General features: G+C 53.6%; 1 protein-coding gene across 3 annotated transcripts; it reads left to right on the top strand.

Annotated features, from left to right (window-relative positions):
* The first annotated feature begins 3,480 nt into the window (after positions 1-3,480).
* Positions 3,481-17,641, top strand: SLC38A7 (solute carrier family 38 member 7). 3 transcript variants are annotated; one of them, XM_046683923.1, is made up of 12 exons: positions 3,481-3,512; positions 4,027-4,246; positions 6,659-7,080; positions 8,230-8,428; positions 8,666-8,810; positions 9,710-9,808; positions 10,451-10,508; positions 10,682-11,153; positions 12,118-12,265; positions 12,818-13,017; positions 13,845-13,899; positions 15,638-17,641. In XM_046683923.1, exons 3-12 carry the CDS (start codon positions 6,811-6,813, stop codon positions 15,738-15,740), a joined length of 1,749 nt encoding a protein of 582 aa, XP_046539879.1. In that variant the 5' UTR covers positions 3,481-3,512; positions 4,027-4,246; positions 6,659-6,810; the 3' UTR covers positions 15,741-17,641. The 3 variants fall into 3 exon arrangements, with proteins under 3 accessions (XP_046539879.1, XP_046539880.1, XP_046539878.1); XM_046683924.1 differs by lacking the exon at positions 3,481-3,512 and having other exon boundaries at positions 3,539-4,246; positions 10,682-10,796; XM_046683922.1 differs by lacking the exon at positions 3,481-3,512 and having other exon boundaries at positions 3,539-4,246.
* The last annotated feature ends 779 nt before the right edge of the window (positions 17,642-18,420 follow it).

Here is an 18,420-nt window from a genome sequence, read left to right as displayed (position 1 = left end):
GAGGTCTATTGATGCTTAAAATTTGGCAGCTAATTTGATTTTTTTTAAATGATTTGCAAGCAAGATGCAAACAGATGGCCAATGTGCAACCTCTATCATGAAGTCATGTGCTCCGTCAGCAGACATCTAGCAATGGTACCTGCGTGCCATCAGTCCCACCCAAAGTTATTCTGTCCCCTTCAGCTTAGTGCTAGGAGCCATTCAAGATGGGACAGCTACTGGCCAGACAGGCAGCGGAGCAGGAGTCAGCCCAGAGCCCATCCACGGCACATTGGCACTTGGGAGGGAGAGCAGCCTCAATTTGTTTTTTCCCCTGCTTCTCACTCCCCGAGGGACCCGGTGCACAGTGGGCTTGCTCCTAACCCTGGGCTCTTCAGTGTTCCTGTTGCTAATGGTCACACCAAGGTGGGGAAAGGAGAAGTGAATGGACTGGTTCACTGATACCTTTGAAAAAGTATCTTAAGTGGGAAAACAACATATTAGTCAGCTGCTCTATAAAGGGACTGAGTGAGGGGAAACTGATCTCCTTGTCTGGAGCCAGGATGGTTGAAAGTTGGCTGCCAAGACCTCAACCAGAAAAGGAACTTGACCACCTTGCTGACTTTGTTATTTTTTTTTTTTTTTTTTTTGAAGATTATTCCCCCTGAGCAAAGTTCTTCTGCTAATCCTCCTCTTTTTGCTGAGGAAGACTGGCCCTGAGCTAACATCCATGCCCATCTTCCTCTACTTTATATGTGGGACGCCTACCACAGCATGGCTTGCCAAGCGGTGCCATGTCTGCACCCAGGATCCGAACTGGCAAACCCTGGGCCACCAAAGCGGAACGTGTGAACTTAACCACTGCACCACCAAGCTGGCCCCAGACCTTGTTATTTTTAAACGTATGTGCTGCCAGCTCACCCTCGCCAAAGTCCCATTCCTCACCAAAAACCCCCGTTGGGTGTGAACCTGATGTTTTTCTCCACAGTTCAGTCTTTACCTTCCACCTTTTTATAGTTTCCTAGTCCGGGTCTGTGATGTTAACGTTCTCCCACCTGATGAAGGAGGAAGTTTGCCTGCTCAGAAGGAAAAGTCATGCCCTTGTTTCATTGTAATTTAAGGTAAAATACTTCCCAAATCTGGATTATTTATTTAAAATATTGGTTCTCTGGCCTTACCTCTGGGCATTCCGACTCAAGGCTTGGGAATCTATTGTTTAAAATAAGAAAAAGAAAACTAGGTGTTTCAGATACAGCTAGCATGAACCAACCACTGGAGACTGTCGGACAGAAGTGCCTCGGGCTTCCATCTAAACAGCCACAGGCCAGCTCCCTCAACCAGCTTGAGAACTGTGCTTTAAACCTTTCTCCTTTTTTTTCATAGAAAATATTGGTTTATTTATATCTAATAACTGAAAGACCAACTCTTTCTTTTTTAAAATGGTAATCTTATAAAAGTACTGAGAATGTTGTGAATCACATATCTGATAAGGGATTTGTATCCAGAATATATAAAGAACACTTACAAGCCAATAATAAAAAGACAACCCAATTAATAACTGGAAAAAGTACCTGAATAGACATTTCTCCATAGAAGACATACTATTGGCCAATAAGCACGTGAAAAGATGTTAACATCATTAGTCATCAGGGAAATGCAAAACCACAATGAGAATCACTTCTCACCCACTAGGCAGGCTATAATCAAAAAGGCAGATGATAACAAGGGTCATCAGGGATGTGGAGAAATTGGAACGCTCACACACTATTAGCAGGAATGTAAAATGGTGCAGGGGGCCGCCCCGAGGCCGAGTGGTTAAGTTCGCACACCCTGCTTTGACAGCCCAAGGTTTCACCAGTTTGGATCCTGGGCGCAGACATGGCATCACTTATCAGGCCATGTTGAGGCAGTGTCCCACATGCCACAACTAGAAGGACCCACAACGAAGAATATACAACTATGTACCGGGGGGCTTTGGGGAGAAAAAGGAAAAAAAAATAAAATCTTTAAAAAAAAAAAACCTGCAAACAGTTCAGATGTCCTTCAACGAGTGACTAGTTACACAAACTGTGGTACATATATGCCATGGAATTCTATTCAGTAATAAAACGTATACATGTTGATAGAAACAACAACCTGGATGTGTCTCTGGCGGATCATGTTGAGTAAAAAACACCGGTTCTAAAAGTTAGAGACTATGATTCTGTTATATAGCTTTTTCCTTTTTTTTTCCTTTCTTGATGAAGAAGACTGACCCTGACCTGACCTCTGTCCTGTCTTCCTCTAGTTTTTGTATGTGGGATGCCGCCATAGCATGGCTTGATGAGCAGCATGTAGGTCCGAACCTGGGATCCAAACCCGCGAACCCCAGGCCGCTGAAGCAGAGCATGCAATCTTAACTACTACACCACCAGGCTGGCCCCAACATATAACAGTTTTGAAATGACCACCTTTTAGAAATGAAGAACAGATTAGCAGTTGCCAGGGGTTATAGCAGGGAGGCCTTGCTGGAGGGAGGTGAGTGTGATCGTAGCAGGGCATCGGGACGGATCCTTGTGATGGAAATGTTCAGTATCTGTCTATGGTGTGGATGTATAAACCCTATACATGTGATTAAATCGTATAGAACTAAATACACACCAAAAAATGACTACAAGTGTAACTGAGGAAATTGAGTAAGATCAGCGGGCCGTGTCTTGTACCACAGTTTTGCAAAATGTCTCCATTGAGGGTAAATAGTACACAGGATCTCTTCATGTTATTTCTTGTAACTGCATGTGAACCTTCAGAGATCTCAATAAAAATTTCAGTTAAAAAAAAAATGATGGGTTTCTGTGGCATCCCCTTTGTTTCTTCATCAGTGAGGATCTGTGATGTGTGGAGAGGTATATTTTCATAACACAGATGAGGACGTTGGAATGGCGAAGATTCTGTGACAACTTGCAAATGGCACTCAGCCAGGAACAGAAGCCAGCGCTCTGGACACCCATTCTTTCCTTCAACAAATATGTATATGAGTGACTGCAATGCCCCAGAATCTGTTCTAGAGTCTAGGCCCTGGGGTTATAGCCATGAACAGTAAGACCATTCTTCTCTCTTGTGGGAAAGACCACAGCTCAGAGAGGTAGGAAGGGTCCCTGATGGTCCTCAGTAAAAGAAACTCCAGTGTCACTGGCAGTGGGCCTGTGGGCGTCAAGGCAAACAGGGAGAGGGGGTAGGATAATGAGGCCCAATAGCTTTTTTTTTGGCCCCTTCCAGCAGGACTGGCAAAGATGCCAAATCTCCTAATATTCCTCCTCGGAGGAAGGAGGAGTGTTTGGCTTGGCTGAGAGGCCAAACACGGGCGGGCTGGGCGCCAGGCTGGCTCAGGGCATTGCTGTCGCGCTGAGGATTTAGGAAGCTAGAGTCGTCCAAGATTGACGCCCTCGGAAAACTACAACTCCCAGCTTGTGCCGCGTCACGCCCAAGTCCTGGCGGTCATGTGATCGCTGTTCACGTGTCCCCGCAGCCGGCTCGGGAATGAAGCACCGTAGGTGGGTGGCAGGAGCTAGAGGCGGTGGAGGGTGGAAGCGTTAGGTCCCCGGGTCCCCAGAGCCCCCACCGCGGCGAAGCCTGCCCACTCCCTACGGGGCTCCGGAGCCCCGCGTCCCCGGCTTCACGCTCGGCTCTGCTGAGCCGGCTCCGCCGCGCCTTAGTCCGGACTGTCTTCGCCTAGTCCTAGGCCGGGATCGAATCCCAGAGCCCCTCCCCAGCTCACCCCACAGCAGCTCACTCCCTCGCTGAAGGCCTGGGGATCGTCACCCCCGCCCCGGATGTGCCCTGGTCCAGCTCCCGAGGCAGCCCACCCCTCGTATTTCTGAGATCCAGCCCCAGGCTGGACTGGGAACCCACTCCCATCTGAGGGGCCTGCCGTAATGGCTTCAGCTCTGGCCTGAGCATATGGATGTCAGGCTTCTGGTTCTGGCTCTGCCCCCTAGCCACTGTGACATTAGTCTAACCTCTCTCTGCCTCAGCCTGTTCCCTATCTGATCTGTTGCTCTGTTCTAGGAGTTGAGTCAGAGCTGCTCAGTTCCCTTCACTCTGCTGACCAGCACAGAAACAGCCCAAACTCTTCTCTCTGCTGACAGCAGATTTTAGGTAAAGTCTTGAGAAAGAAGAAATCGGGGCTGGAGAGGAAAGCGGGAAGAATCAGATCTCAGATCTCTGGAGAGAAGGAGCTGTGAGGAGCAGCCCCACCTCCACCATAACAGACAGGTGGAAAGAGCAGGTAAGCTGGGGCGATGGAGCTGAGGAAGGGGCGCGAAGGGGAGGCTGAGAGATCCCGGACCGCGCAGAGCTCTCTGCATCCGAGCTGTGAGCAGGGTGGAGGGGGAGGCCTCACAGCTCCGGCAGCGCTAACTTTGCAGGGCTCTCTGGAGCTGCGCTGGAAGCCTGCGAGCCCGAGACTCGGCCTCCACCACCCACTGCTTTGGGTTTTGTGCTGAGCTGTCAGCTGGGTGGCAGGTTGCGTAAGAAGCAGGGCTGTGACTGATCTTTCTGGACTTAGAGCCAGCAGAGAGGTATTCCCTCTGGAGCTGTGTCTCCTGGTTGCATGCCTGGTGACAGATGTTTGAGATCCTCTGGCCTCTCCCTTTTCCCTCACACGAGTGTACGGTTCCCAGCTTGGTTCGACGATCACCGGGAGGAGCAATGGGAAGCATCTGACTACCCAGGAAGCTCCATGAGCCGTTCTGCACCCCCCAGAGGATGCCTCTGTGGTGGGCTCTGGTTAGGTCAGTGCTTTTGGCTGAATCCGGTCAGTCCCCTTTGCTTCCCCTGAGCTAGAGAATAACCCAGGGAGGGATGAGTAAAGAGTCAAATGCAGAGTTTTGTATGAACACCCTGAGCTCAGGACTTAGGAAGGAGGAGACTCTGGGAAAGGAAGCTGTGGAAGATTGCACCCACTTGGGTCGTGACTAGCCATCAGCAGCCTCTGGGGAAGGCAGAGCCTGGCTCCTCACGGCCCCCTCAGCCCCTGGTCTTTCAATCTGGCTTTCATGTTGCTCTTCCATTAGCTACCCCAGTGCCTTTGCACCTGGCCAATCGCACCAGGCCCTGGTTTTGATCACTATTCTCCTCTCTGCTTGCTTAGGGATGAGGATTCTTAGGCATAGTGGATAGCAGCATGGGAAAGGGCGTTTGCAAACATTAACGGTAGCAATGACCATTATTGAGTGCTAAAGCCTTACTAATATGAACACACTCTTCATAGTAACTTATGATGTAAAGTCTTAGAGAGGTGAAGTGACTTGACCAAGGTCACATAGCTAGGAAGTGGAGGAGTCAGCCTTCTGACTTCAGAGTCTAATCAGAGCCCCAGGTCACGGCCACTCCCTGCTCAGGGCTGCTCCCGATCTGAGGGTGAACTTGACTCTGGAAGGCTGCCCTTTCTCTTGAGGGTCTCAGGCTGTGAACTGAACCTGAGAACACTGAAGGCCATTTTTCGGGGCTGAGCTCCTCAGAGCATCTCAGGGTTCTGGGAAGAGGACCAAAGAAGAGAGCCGAAGAAGAAGCTGTAACTCACCTGTGTTTCCCCAGAGAGGGAAGAGAATCGACCAGGTGACAAGCTTGTTATCTGAGTTCAGCCCTGCCCAAGGTCTCATCTTGGGAGTGGGGCAAATACAAACAGATGGATGCTGGAGGGTCGGACAGGCCTGAGTAGAGTCCCAGCTGCACCGCTGACCGCTGTACGACCAGGGGTAGAGCGCCTAATCCCCTGGGATTCATTTCCTTCCTTCATAAAGGGGTGATATCATGCCCACCTTTTAGGGCTACATTGAGTATTTTAGATAAAGCATTCCATAGCTGCAGCAATGGCAGTTAATGGTAACAATAAACACCACACGTGTGGCCTCAGAGCCTTGCAGTCTAGCCTAGGAGACCAGTGCTGGCCATGCTGGGCCCCAGGGTGGCTCCAGAAGATCTCAGTGAGCATCCAAGGAAAGGGGAAGAAGTGGGACCTGAAAGGGAGGCTGGCAGAGGGGCTGGGAGCATTCCAAGAACAGGACTGATAGCTGCTCTCCTGAGGACGCAAGCATAACAAGCATGTGGGGAGGGGGTTGTCATGCTGGAGAAGAGTGAGAATTTCGAAGGGCTTTGAAAGCTATGCGGAATTTAGACTCTTGGCCAGAGGCAAGTATGCTGGGCTGTAATCCATGGAAACCCTGAGTGAGTTTCTGGATGAGGGCTGTTCTTGGGACCCTGTGGTCTGGGAAGCCAGACAGATCTGGATCCAAATCCTGCTCTGCCACTTTCTAATAATGTGACACCGGGTAGTGATTTGATCTCTCTGAACCTTATGACCATGAAGCTGTCACAAGGACTAAATGAGATAAGATACATCCCTGACATTCCTGCCCGATGCATGTCCTCTCTCTAGTGCTGACATGTTAGTTCCCCTCTCTTTTATGTTTATATCTTATTGACCATACAGGTCTGTAAGCCTGAAGCCAACAGGATTTGCATCTGAAATATGTCTGTCTCTGCCACCCCACACTATGGCGCCCAACGCAGTGTCGGCACAGAGGCACACCTGCGTTTGAATCCCAGCCGTGTGATCTTGGGAAAGTTGTTTCACCTTCTGTGCCCACCTTTCTGTGCCCACCTCAGGATCACAGTGGTGCCTGCCTTTCCTGTCTAGGTTGAGAAGAGCCAGAGCACACAGGCCTCCCAGGATAACAGCCTTCAACAGGCTGGTGCTGCCCTCCAGCTGCAGGTGTCCCCTCAGCCGCCCCAGTGATGTGGTGGTGAGGCAGAACCCGCAGACCCTGCCAGAAGAGGGCTCCCAGGGCCATGGCTCAGGTCAGCATCAACGCTGACCATGGCGAATGGAGTTTGAGCACGGACGCCGGGGAGCGGGCCCGCCTGCTGCAGAGTCCCTGTGTGGACACAGCCCCCAAGAGTGAGCAGGAGGCCTCTTCTGGGGATCTGGGCAGAGGCACCACTTCCACGCTTGGGGCCGTCTTCATCGTCGTCAATGCCTGCCTGGGTGCAGGGCTGCTGAACTTCCCAGCCGCCTTCAGTACTGCCGGGGGCGTGGCAGCCGGCGTCACGCTACAGATGGTGAGTGTGCTGGCTGGGAGGGCAGGATGCTGTGCAAGTGGTGGGTCTGCGGTTTTGCCTTGAAAGGGAGGCTGTGGATCAGGGATGGTCAATAGGAATGCTACCACTCTCCCCTCCCTCACACATGGCAGACACTAGCAGTCTATTCCAGCATTCTTTCCTCTGAGCCCAGAGGAGGCTTCCAAAGCCTTCCCAACAATCAGGGAAGTTTGGACATCAACTAGATATTTAATAATCTTGTGGTTATGTTTAAAAAGTGGGCCTGGGGCTGGCCGGGTGGCCCAGCGGTTAAGTGCGCACGTTCCGCTTCAGAGGCCTGGGGTTCACCAGTTCGGATCCCAGGTGTGGACATGGCACCGCTTGACAAGCCATGCTGTGGCACGCGTCCCACATATAAAGTAGAGGAAGATGGGCACGGATGTGAGCTCAGGGCCAGTCTTCCTCAGCAAAAAAAAGAGGAGGATTGGCAGCAGTTAGCTCAGGGCTAATCTTAATCAAAAAAAAAAAAAAAAAGTGGACCCTTGGGGCCAGCCCCGTGGCCGAGTGTTTAAGTTCACGCACTCTGCTTCGGCGGCCCAGGGTTTTGCCGGTTTGGATCCTGGGCGCGGACATGGCACCGCTCATCAGGCCACACTGAGGCAGCGTCCCATATGCCACAACTAGAAGGACCCACAACTAAAATATGCAACTATGTACTGGGAGGCTTTGGGGAGAAAAAGGAAAAGATAAAAATCTTTAAAAAGTGGGCCCTTATCTTTTAGAACTGCCTGCCAAAATATATAAGGATGGAATATATGATAGCGTATATTTTCTTAAAATAATCCAGAGTGGGAGAAGGAATAGATGAAACAAGATTGGCCATGAATTGATCCTTCTTGAAGCTGAGTGTTCGGTACATGGGGCTCTGTTACATTGTTCTGTCTACTTTTGTCCTCATCTCTCTACTAAATTTGAAATTTTCCACAAAACTTCTTTTGTTTTTAAACAAAGTCTCCCCTCCACAGCCTCCAGTAATCTGTTAAAATTGCCCTGCAAGATGAGACTGATTTGCCAGCCGGCTTTGGGCACTGGCCCAGGAAGCACGGAGCGAGCCAGGCTGCGATTCGCTGCCAAGCCTTTCCCACATTCTTGCTCTGCCCCTGCCTGCAGGGCATGCTGGTTTTCATCATCAGCGGCCTCGTCATCCTGGCCTACTGCTCCCAGGCGAGCAACGAGAGGACCTACCAGGAGGTGGTGTGGGCTGTGTGTGGCAAGCTGACGGGCGTGCTGTGCGAGGGGGCCATTGCCACCTACACCTTTGGCACCTGCATCGCCTTCCTCATCATCATCGGGGACCAACAGGACAAGAGTGAGGTTCCCCCTCAGCACCTGCCTCGTCCCTCCCCTGCAGCCCTGGGGGTCCTGGGGGGAGGGAAGGGGCATGGAACACCTGCCCACGGCCTGGCTTGGGCCCGGCATCCACCTGGGAATCCTCCCTCCAGGCCGCTGGGCCCATTAGACAGATGGAGGTCCTGAGACCCAAAAAATAGGACGGCCACACCCTGCAGGAGCCTGGCATGACATTCCCTCCTTCCTCCCTGTGCAGTTATAGCTGTGATGGCAAAGGAGCCTGAGGGGGCCCACGGCAGCCCCTGGTACGCAGACCGCAAGTTCACCATCAGCCTCACTGCCTTCCTCTTCATCCTGCCCCTTTCCATCCCCAGGGAGATCGGCTTCCAGAAGTATGCCAGGTTCGGAGGCCCCACCCCAGCCTGAACCGGACAGAAGCTCTAGTCACAGGCAGCAAGAGACCCGAGGGCTGCTGGGGAACCCCTCCCCTTCTTGACACCCCAAATCTGGGGCGGCAAGAGTGGGCAAGGCAGGGCGGACCATGGCTTGCAGGGTTTCTGGCATAAGACTTCCTTTGGTGTGAGCAACAAGGGGGTCAGCGGCCCTTTGCATCAGTGAGAGATTCAGTTCTAAATGCCCTTGTCAAAGATGGGATGGGCGACAATCAGTGTGGAGGCAGCCACCTGACCTGGGCTTTGGCTTTCCCTGGGAGAATGGGAGTTTTGATCATTTGGGATTGTTAGCCAGGCAGCATCTTCCATGCAGCTTGGGATGAAGGGAAAGGACTGGCTTCTCGGCTCAGGGTCGGAACAGCTGTGGGATTCTAGGCTGTTTCCTGTGATCTGTAATTGAAGGGTCCTGCTCAGCTTTCTCCACGGTTCCCTTTGATGTTGACATTCCAGTATTTGTACCCTCTTACCTCCAGCATCTCCTAGTTCTCAAAGGCTCTGTCTGCAGCCCTCGCCCAGTCTGGGCTGCTCTTATTGAAGTAACACATGTGCTTTGAAGCCCAGCCCCCCACCGTGGCCTCTGAGCCATGGAGCTGAACCAGCGCATTTCCTGATGGCCACGAATGTCACTGTCGTTCCCTGTTGGCGTCCAGCTCCCTCCTAGCTGTGGCTGGTTTCTCCAAAACTTATTTCTCATGCTTTTCTTGAGTGTTTGTCTAGAATAGTCTCCCAATTCGTTCAGTAGACACTTGTGGTGTCCCTGGAGCTGAGGATGGATGCCCCTGGGGATGGAGTCAGAGAAAAGGCAGCTGGGGCTGGGGAAAAGGAAGTCCGTCCCTCTCTCCCCACAGCTTCCTGAGTGTCGTGGGCACCTGGTACGTCACTGCCATCATTATCATCAAATACATCTGGCCAGATAAAGAGATGACCCCGGGGGACATCCTGACCAGGTGGGTGAGGGCCCCCAGGAGACACAAGGGATAGAAGCCGCCACCTGGGCCCAGGAGGTGCTGGGTCGGGCATCAAAAGGCCACACAGGTGCTCTTGGCAAGCCTCATTAGCTCATCAGCGCTTGAGTCATTGGTCACTGTAGGAAGGAGGTGAGAGATCCTCATCTCTTCTTACTGGAGGGAAGAGTGAGAGGCAGAGATGCCGAGACTTTACCACTAACTCCAGCAGATGGGCTAACGTGGGACCAGGCTTCAGGTCGTGGAGACTGCCGGGTGGAATTGCACATTTCTCCAACTTGTACTTACCTGTAATTTCTGTATCTTCTGCATGAGGATGAATTGGTTTTTTTATTTTTTTTTTAAAGTTTCCTTTTTTTGAAAGGAAGAAACCAGAAAAGCAAAAGCCCCAGTGCAGGAGCCAGGAATTCTGGATTTTCGGTCCCAGGAGGGCCTTCCAGAGCCTCCGTTTACTGACCTGTGAAATGGAGATAGGTCCTCGCCCGGTTCCCAGACTTGTGTGGGTTGAGTGTAGAATGCTGGTTGGTGGAGGCCGTGGTGGGCTGAGTGAATAGGAGGAGCACGGGGGTGGTGGGTGGCTCTGGGGGGCTCACAGGTGACAGATTCCTATGTGTCTGTCCACAGGCCAGCTTCCTGGATAGCTGTGTTCAACGCCATGCCCACCATCTGCTTCGGATTTCAGGTGCCAGTTGCGGTCCCCTTAGCTCCCTCCCCTCCCTGGGAACCCACGTTACAGGCAGGATGGGGGGGATCCTGGAAGGAAGGGTGGAGTGGGGGCCCCGGGACTTGCTCCTTATTCCTGGAAACTGGGGTGAGGTCACCTCCCCGCCATGACCCTACCCTCCACCCTGACAGTGCCACGTGAGCAGTGTGCCCGTCTTCAACAGCATGCGGCAGCCTGAGGTGAAGACCTGGGGCGGTGTGGTGACGGCTGCCATGGTCATCGCCCTCGCTGTCTACATGGGCACAGGTGGGTGCTCCCCCCCAAGGGCTGGGGTTGGAGTGCTCCCACTTTTCCTCATCGTCCCCAAGTCCTCTGGCCCAGCTTTCCTGGGGACAGCGCTGCACTCCCAGCACCTCAAACATTCTGTGGGCATTGGCTTCACTTTGGGCTGCCGTGCGCCTCCTCCTGCCCAAACGAGAGAGCTGTGTCCGTCCATTCATTCAGCTGCTCTCAACTGGTGCCTAGAGAGTGCCAGGAACTGTTCTCAGCATGGGGGGTGCCGTGGAGATGGACGGACCTGGTCCCGCCCTCACAGAATCAACGGTCTAGAGAGACAGTCCTACAAGAGTAAACCAGGGGTCCGTAAGGGATTCCGACACACTGGTGAGTGCCATGGTGACAGTGAAACAGAGGAGCTGTGAGGGGATATGGGAGGGCGTGGCTTTGGGAAGTGGTTCACAGAAGGCTCCCCTCTGAGGAGTTGGCATTTGGGAAGGAGCTAGAATCTCAATCACTGGGGCAACAGCGTTCCAGACGGAGGAAGCAGAAAATGCCAGACAGGGACAGAATGATCTGTGTAGCTGGAGTGGAGTGAGTCAGGGCAGATGACAGCAGTGAGGCCCTACAGGGAACAGGGCCAGATCCTGTTGGCCTTGAGGACTGCTGGGAGCCAGAGGCAGCGTTTCACGCAGGGGCAGGCTCAGCGGAAGGTGGCTGTGGGTGCTGGGTGGAGGACGGTTTGGGTGAGGGAGCCGGCCTGGGAGACCAGGAAGAATGGCCCTGTGACTCCTTCCACAGATGGTTCTCGGGGCCCACACTGTTCCACCTCTGAAGACACAGCCAGGAACAGGAGAGGCAAATAGGCAGAATCCCTCTTCCCCTGGGGTTTGTGTTCTGGTTAGGGAGACAGATAATAAACAAATTTAAAAAAAAATCAGAGAGAGAGGAGCGCTGTGAAGGAACTGACAAAGCGATGTGAGAGAGTGCCTGGGGTGGGGTTGTTGTGGGGGGCTGGGCGGGGAGGGGTTCTCTGAGGAGAGGACATCTGGGCTGAGACCTGGATGATGAGAAGATGGCGGTGTGAAGAGCTGGGTGGACAGAATGTTCATGCAGAAGCTGTGAGACAGGAATGTGCGGCGCGAGTTCAAGATCAGAAAGGGTGGCGGTGTTGGGGCGGGGCATGTGAGGACTCAGGGATGGAGGCTTCTGATCCCAGCCCCCCGACACTCTAAGCCTCAGTATGAGCCTCCAGCGCCCTGCCCCTCTGATGCTGCACCTAGGAGTGGACGGTCCATCCCCTTACCCTCCCAGGCTTGCCCTGACCCAGCCCTCCTGTCCATGCCCTCAGGCATCTGTGGCTTCCTGACCTTTGGAGTTGCTGTGGACCCCGACGTGCTCCTCTCCTACCCCTCGGAGGACATGGCTGTGGCCGTTGCCCGCGCCTTCATCATCCTGAGCGTGCTCACCTCCTACCCCATCCTGCACTTCTGTGGGCGGTGAGAGCCCGCCCCACCTGGCTGGGGTGCTCCCTCTCCCCAGGGCCCCTCAGAGCCCCTAAAAGCCCTTTGAACATGGTCCTTTGGCCTTGTGTGGAACTCATTTTGTAGAAGGGAAGACTGAAGCCCGTAGGAAAGAGTCAGTGCCTAGAATGGCTCTGCAAGTACCCCCAGCTGGGTCTTAGGGGCCCCCCTTGTCCCAGGGTCCCCAGAACATTCTGTGAGTCCTCTAAGAACCTCTAGCCCAGATCCTTTCCTGAACACCCAGCCTTCTGGGTACCCCAGGCCCTTCCTTTTCAGGAGAATGATAGTACCAGTTGCCCTGGGTGAGCCCTCCCGGGCCAGGCAAGGAGCTAAACCCTTCACATTCACCGTGTCCTGCAGTCCCCATGGGGACCCTGGAAGAGTGTGGCTAGGCCCATTTTGTAGAAAAGGAAACAGGCTCAGGGACCAGGGCCTTACCCACAATCTACCTGGTCGGGGGCCTGGCTCCGCAAGCTGGAGGTGGGGGCCGTGAGCAGGGGTGCCTCTGACACCTCTCCCCATGGGCAGGGCGGTGGTCGAAGGCCTGTGGCTGCGCTACCAGGGGATGCCGGTGGAAGAGGACGTGGGGCGTGAGCGGCGGCGGCGGGTGCTGCAGACGCTGGTCTGGTTCCTGCTCACGCTGCTGCTGGCACTCTTCATCCCTGACATCGGCAAGGTCATCTCAGTCATCGGAGGCCTGGCCGCCTGCTTCATCTTCGTCTTCCCAGGTGCGGCCCCCTGGTGCCCTGCAGCCCTGACTCCCAGGGCATCCCAGCCTGAGCTCCTCACTTGCTCACCTGCCAGGGAGTGTAACCACCCAGATTTGGTGTTCACCCACCTCAGGTTCTGTGCCAACCCCTGTGCATGCATCACCTCCTGAAAAGGTGTAGCTATGATCTTCGTTTTACGGAGGAGAAGATGTGGGGTTCAGAGAGGGTAACAGACTTTCCTGGAGGTGAACAAACTCAGCTCATGAGTAACAGAACCTTTTCAAACCCGAGTCAGTCCAGGTCCGCAGCCTGTTCTCTTAACCCTTCACTCAAGTGTCTGTTGCTCCCTGACTATCAGGAATCCAGCTGGTTCAGTCCCCAGAGGGCAGTGGGGCCTGGTGGCAGCACCCTGATGCAAAAACCGGGAGACCTTAGTTTCAGACACGGTTTGCCACCAGGTGCCTGGGAAATCATCCCGTCTGCCAGCCATGAGTTCCACCTACCCCCAGCTCATTTCTATCCAGGAGACAACCTTGCAAGCCCTGGCCACTGGAGCAAGGGGGCCACATCTACTCAGAAGGGCCTGGGCAGGGTCTTGCTGCCAGTGCTGCCCCTTTAGCTCTGAGTCTTGCATGCAGCCCCGGGGTGCCTGTCAGATGCTGGCCTCTCCTGGGAGAGCAGAGGCCAGGCCTCCAGCTGGGGGGGAAGGGGGGGTCAGAGATGGAATATCTGAAGAGTAAACAAAGGCCTTTCTCCATCTGCCACCACTGCCTCTTGGTGAGAGGGGAGGCTGGGCTGAGGGAGGGAGCCCACCCGAGGTCTCAGGGCCACCCCTTCTCTTCCAGGGCTGTGCCTCATTCAAGCCAAACTCTCTGAGATGGAGGAAGTCAAGCCAGCCAGGTAAAGCAGGGCTCAGTCCCTGGTCTTGGGGAGATGCTGGGGGCAGGAAGATTAAAATGCACAGGGGCCGGGAGCTACCCTCAGCCGCAGGTGAGGCTATGGGTTAATTAATCACCCTCTGGGCGCAGCAAGGGAGGCCCCACGCCCAGTACTGGCCTTGCTCCGGGAGTGACCAGCTCTGCCTGCCTCTCGGCTTGAGTGTTGCTAGATTACACAGCTTCCAGGAGACTGTGTACTTTGAAAAACATGCGTTTCAAAATTCTTTTTTCAAATGGGTAACACGCGCTAGTTGTAACAGTTTATATACTACGGAAGGACTTTAAAGAGTGGGAGACCCTCTTCCGCCACAGCCCGCCCCCACCACATCCCTTCTCCTGAGAGAGCTCCAGGTCCTCAGCGCTGTCCGTGCCCTTCTAGACTGTTTCTGTGCGTGCACACGTCTGTGTACACATAGCTATGCATGTGTACGCACAAACACACGGGGTCTTGTGCCCAGTTTGGTTTTATCAAAAATGGTTCTATGCCAGACACACTTTTCTGCCACTTGCTTTTTTTCACTTCCTTTTTTTCCCTTGCTTTTTTCCACTGGGGATCACTCTATGTCAGCATAAGAAGGCCACTTCTTCCTTTTTGAATGGCCGCAGAATTTTCTGTTGTATGAATGTGTGCTGAATGTGAACACTCTTATACATACACAGCGTGGCACACCTGTTCGAGGATCTTGATAGGAGATTCTTAGAGGCAAATTGCTAGGTCCAAGGGCATGCCCATTTTTACTTTGGCACGGGGGTTCAAATTACCCTCCGAAAAGTACCAGAGTCCTAGCAGCAGTGAGTGAGCGTGCCCTGTTCCTCATACCCCTGCCAGCACTGTCTGTAACAGCCTTTTAAAATTTTGTTAGTCTGATGCATGCAAAACACTACATTGGGTTTTTCTGTCTTTTAAAGATTGGCACCTGAGCTAACCACTGTTCCCAGTCTTTTTTTTTTTTCTGCTTTTTCTCCCCAAATCCCCCCAATACAGAGTTGTATATTTTAGTTGTGGGTCCTTCCAGTTGTGGCATGTGGGACACTGCCCCAGCATGGCCTGACGAGCAGTGCCATGTCCATGCCCAGGATCCGAACCAGCAAAACCCTGGGCCACTGAAGCAGAGTGCATGAACTTAACCACTCAGCCACGGGGCTGGCCCCCACTACATTGTTCTAATATGTACATGTCCTTGAATAGTAAAGAGATTGAGAACAGGTTGCATGCTTTTCAAAAAAATTATCGTGCAAATAATACTCATTCATTATGGAAAACTTAAAAAATACAACAAGCCTAAGGAAGAAAATAAAAATCACTCAATCTCAATACCCAGTTATAACGCTCTTGCTATTTTTGATACGTATATATGCAGATGTCTGCTTTTTTTAAATGAAATGAATCACACTGCATGTGACCTGCTTTTTCCTGAACATCTTTCCATCAGGAGACATGCGTTCTAATCCTGGTGTTGCCCTTGGTGTGTTGTGACCAGACAGTTAATTCCATTGGGTCTTGGTCTCCTTACCTGTGGACTAGAGATCAGACACCTGGCCCCAAATACCTTTATCTGAAAAGTCCTTTAGAAATAGGAAATGCTCCACCCACAGAAGTGGTGTAAGTAATTTACGGTGATTAATTGATACAAGTATTGACGTCTGCAGAGTCATGGAGGGGTTGACTGACCAGGCCTCTCTCACCTTCTGCCCTATAGCTGGTGGGCGCTGGTCAGTTACGGAGTCCTCTTGGTCACCCTGGGAGCCTTCATCTTCGGCCAGACCACAGCCAATGCCATCTTTGTGGATCTCTTGGCATAACCACTGCCTCCCAAGGAACACGTGGCCTTTGCTGTTGGACCCAGCATCCCATCTCTTAGAGCTGCGGGGCCACCCTGAGTCCGGCATCCTTCCTCCCTACTGGTGGAGTGACATCTGGACATCCTTTTCCAGGGACAGTTCTGGGGTTAAATCAGGCCCCAACCTGTGGACAACTCAAACCCAGCTCCCTTCCTGTCTCCCCCATCCTGGCAGTGCCATAGGTGGTGGGAGGAGGTCTCATGTCACAGAGGAACCTTCCCCCTTCCTCCAACTCTCGACTTCTCCATGCCTGGAACCCGTGGGTGAAGAGGGCCAGGAGGTCTCAGCAGAAAGAACCCAGCCCGACCTCCCTCTGGAGAAAGGGTGGGCAAAGGGTCGTCCCCCCGAGAGCAGCCTGTCCTGAGTAGGGCTGTGCTCGTTACCCCCGGACACACTGCCTGCTCCAGTCTGTTGGCAGCCCAGCCAGCGGTGGCTTCCTCTGGGATCTGGCAAGTTCCAAAGGGAGCACCGAAGTCGTACAAATGCGCAGAGGCAAAGAGATCCATGCCTTGTCCACTCCCTCCTGGCCCCCAGTGAGCCTGACAGCCCTCTCTCCCATGGCTAAGGGGCATTTCCAAGGCTTTGGGGCCTCACGCTGTCTCGTTCCCCTGACCTGAGGGTCCAGGCGTCCCCCTCCTCCGTCCCAACATCACCAAGTCTAATGTTTACAAACGGTGCCGGCCCAGCCTTGAGCCAGGGCCCAGGGGCCGTCCTGTGCCACCACGGTGCTGTGAGCACACCTCCGTGAGCTTTCCCCATGCGGGGAGTCTGCTTTTCTCTTCAGATTCCAGACGTGCCCCTCTCTTCCGAGGCATGAGGGTGGGTAATGGAAAAGGCTGGGAACCTTTCAGACCCGTGCAGGCTGGGCTGGTCAGGATCAAGGTGAACCTGTCTGACATCTGCACTTTCACCCACTGCTTCTCTTCTCCTGCCCTGCCAGCCCTAGCAGCATGGTAGCCCAGAGAGAAAAAAGGCAGCCGAGTTGTCATTAACTGGGTGACGTCTGAGTGTAGCCACGCCAGCCTGGAAGTTTCCCTTCCACTGTAGATCTTGTCTGCTCCTTCCCGACTCCATCACTTCTTCACCCCCTCCCCCATTTCTCTATGTTGCTCAATCTCTCCTGTGCACATAAGTATGCAGGTGGGGGATTGCCAAACCCCATCGTGTCAGCTTCCTCAGCTCCACACATCCACCAGGCCTTCCTTCAGTGGCCTGTCGGTCACACTGAGGTCACACCCAGATTGTGCCCCAAGCAGGATGAGGAGGGACACTGTTCTCCCCGTTCTTGTTCCCATTTTCAATACCTTGGCCGCTCACTTCGGTCAACCCCAGGTACCAAATCAGGCTTCGTCCGCCTGGAGCACCAGTATTTCCCTGGCCCCTCCTGCCCAAACCTCTGTACCAGGGATGCAAGGGACCCCAGCCCAGCAGACCCCAACTCAGGGCAGTCGGATGTAAGAAGCAGAGGCTGGCTGGAGGCTGGAGAGGCCTCTGCTCAGTCCCCAGAATGGGCAACCTGCCTTTCCTCACGTCCCGTCTCGGCCCCCAGGGCCAGACCCACTCTGCTGTTTTCTCTCAGGCTGCTGCACAGCACCAGACCCTGCCAGCGCCCACGCCTGCCGAGGGTCGGAGAACAGCGGTCAGCAGGGCTGCACAGCCTCCTGATGCTGGGTTTCCGGGGTGGGGGGATGTAGGGAGAGTCACTGCACAGAACTAGACCAGTCGGGAAAAAGCTGGAATCCGGCCTCTTGGCCTAACCTCAGGAGCCCCCTCCCTGCCAGGGCATTTTACTGTTTCTTTTCTATTTGTGCACATTCAGACTGGGGAGGATGGTTAATAAAAAAAGGGACTTGTGCTGCTGATCTGTGTGGCCTGTGTCTGGTTCTGGGGACAGGGTCCAGGCCACTGACAGGAAGATGATGGTCTGGGGCAGAAATTGGGGGGAAGCGGGGGGGCAAGGCCTTTTGTTTTTTTGGGTTTTGTTTTTTGTTTTGCTCCCCAAAGCCCCAGTACGTAGCTGTATCTTCTAGTTGTAAGTCCTTCTGGTTCTTCTATGTGAGCCGCTGCCACAGCACGGCTACTGACAGATGAGTATTGTGGTTCCACGCCTGGGAACCGAACCCAGGCTGCCAAAGTGGAGTGCACTGAACTTTAACCATAGGCCCTCAGGGCTGGCTCAGGCCTTTTAGCTTCATCATCTGTGCCCCTGATGTGGGAATGGGCCCCACCATGCTCCCTCTACCAAGACGGCAAGCGGTTCTTGACACCTCCCTTTTCTTCCACATCCCATCAGCCCTTGCCCGCTGACTTGGGAGTTTGCCCCAGTCTCCCGTCCTGCTGCCTCTGCCTTGGCTCAAGCCCTCACTGTGTCTTCCTGCACCACTGTGACCTCAGACTGGCCTCTGTGCTGCATGGCCCTCCCTGACCTCAAATTCTAGAGTGAGCTTCAGACTCCTGAGCCCCTACCTGTTGTCTTTTCCAAGGCACGTGTTGAGCACGCCCTCAGTGTTCTGGTTGTGGAGAGTCGCCATGCTCAGTGCTGGGGAGAAGACAGTCAGCAAAACAGACACAAGCTCTGCTCTCAGTCTACTGAGGAAGACCAATGCTAAGCAAGTGGTCACAAATATATACTCACAAATTA

The sequence above is a fragment of the Equus quagga genome, chromosome 13, assembly GCF_021613505.1.
Source record: "Equus quagga isolate Etosha38 chromosome 13, UCLA_HA_Equagga_1.0, whole genome shotgun sequence".
NCBI lineage: Eukaryota > Metazoa > Chordata > Mammalia > Perissodactyla > Equidae > Equus > Equus quagga.
The sequence above is the reverse complement of the archived record's forward strand: the minus strand, read 5'-3'. Positions and strand labels throughout refer to the sequence as shown.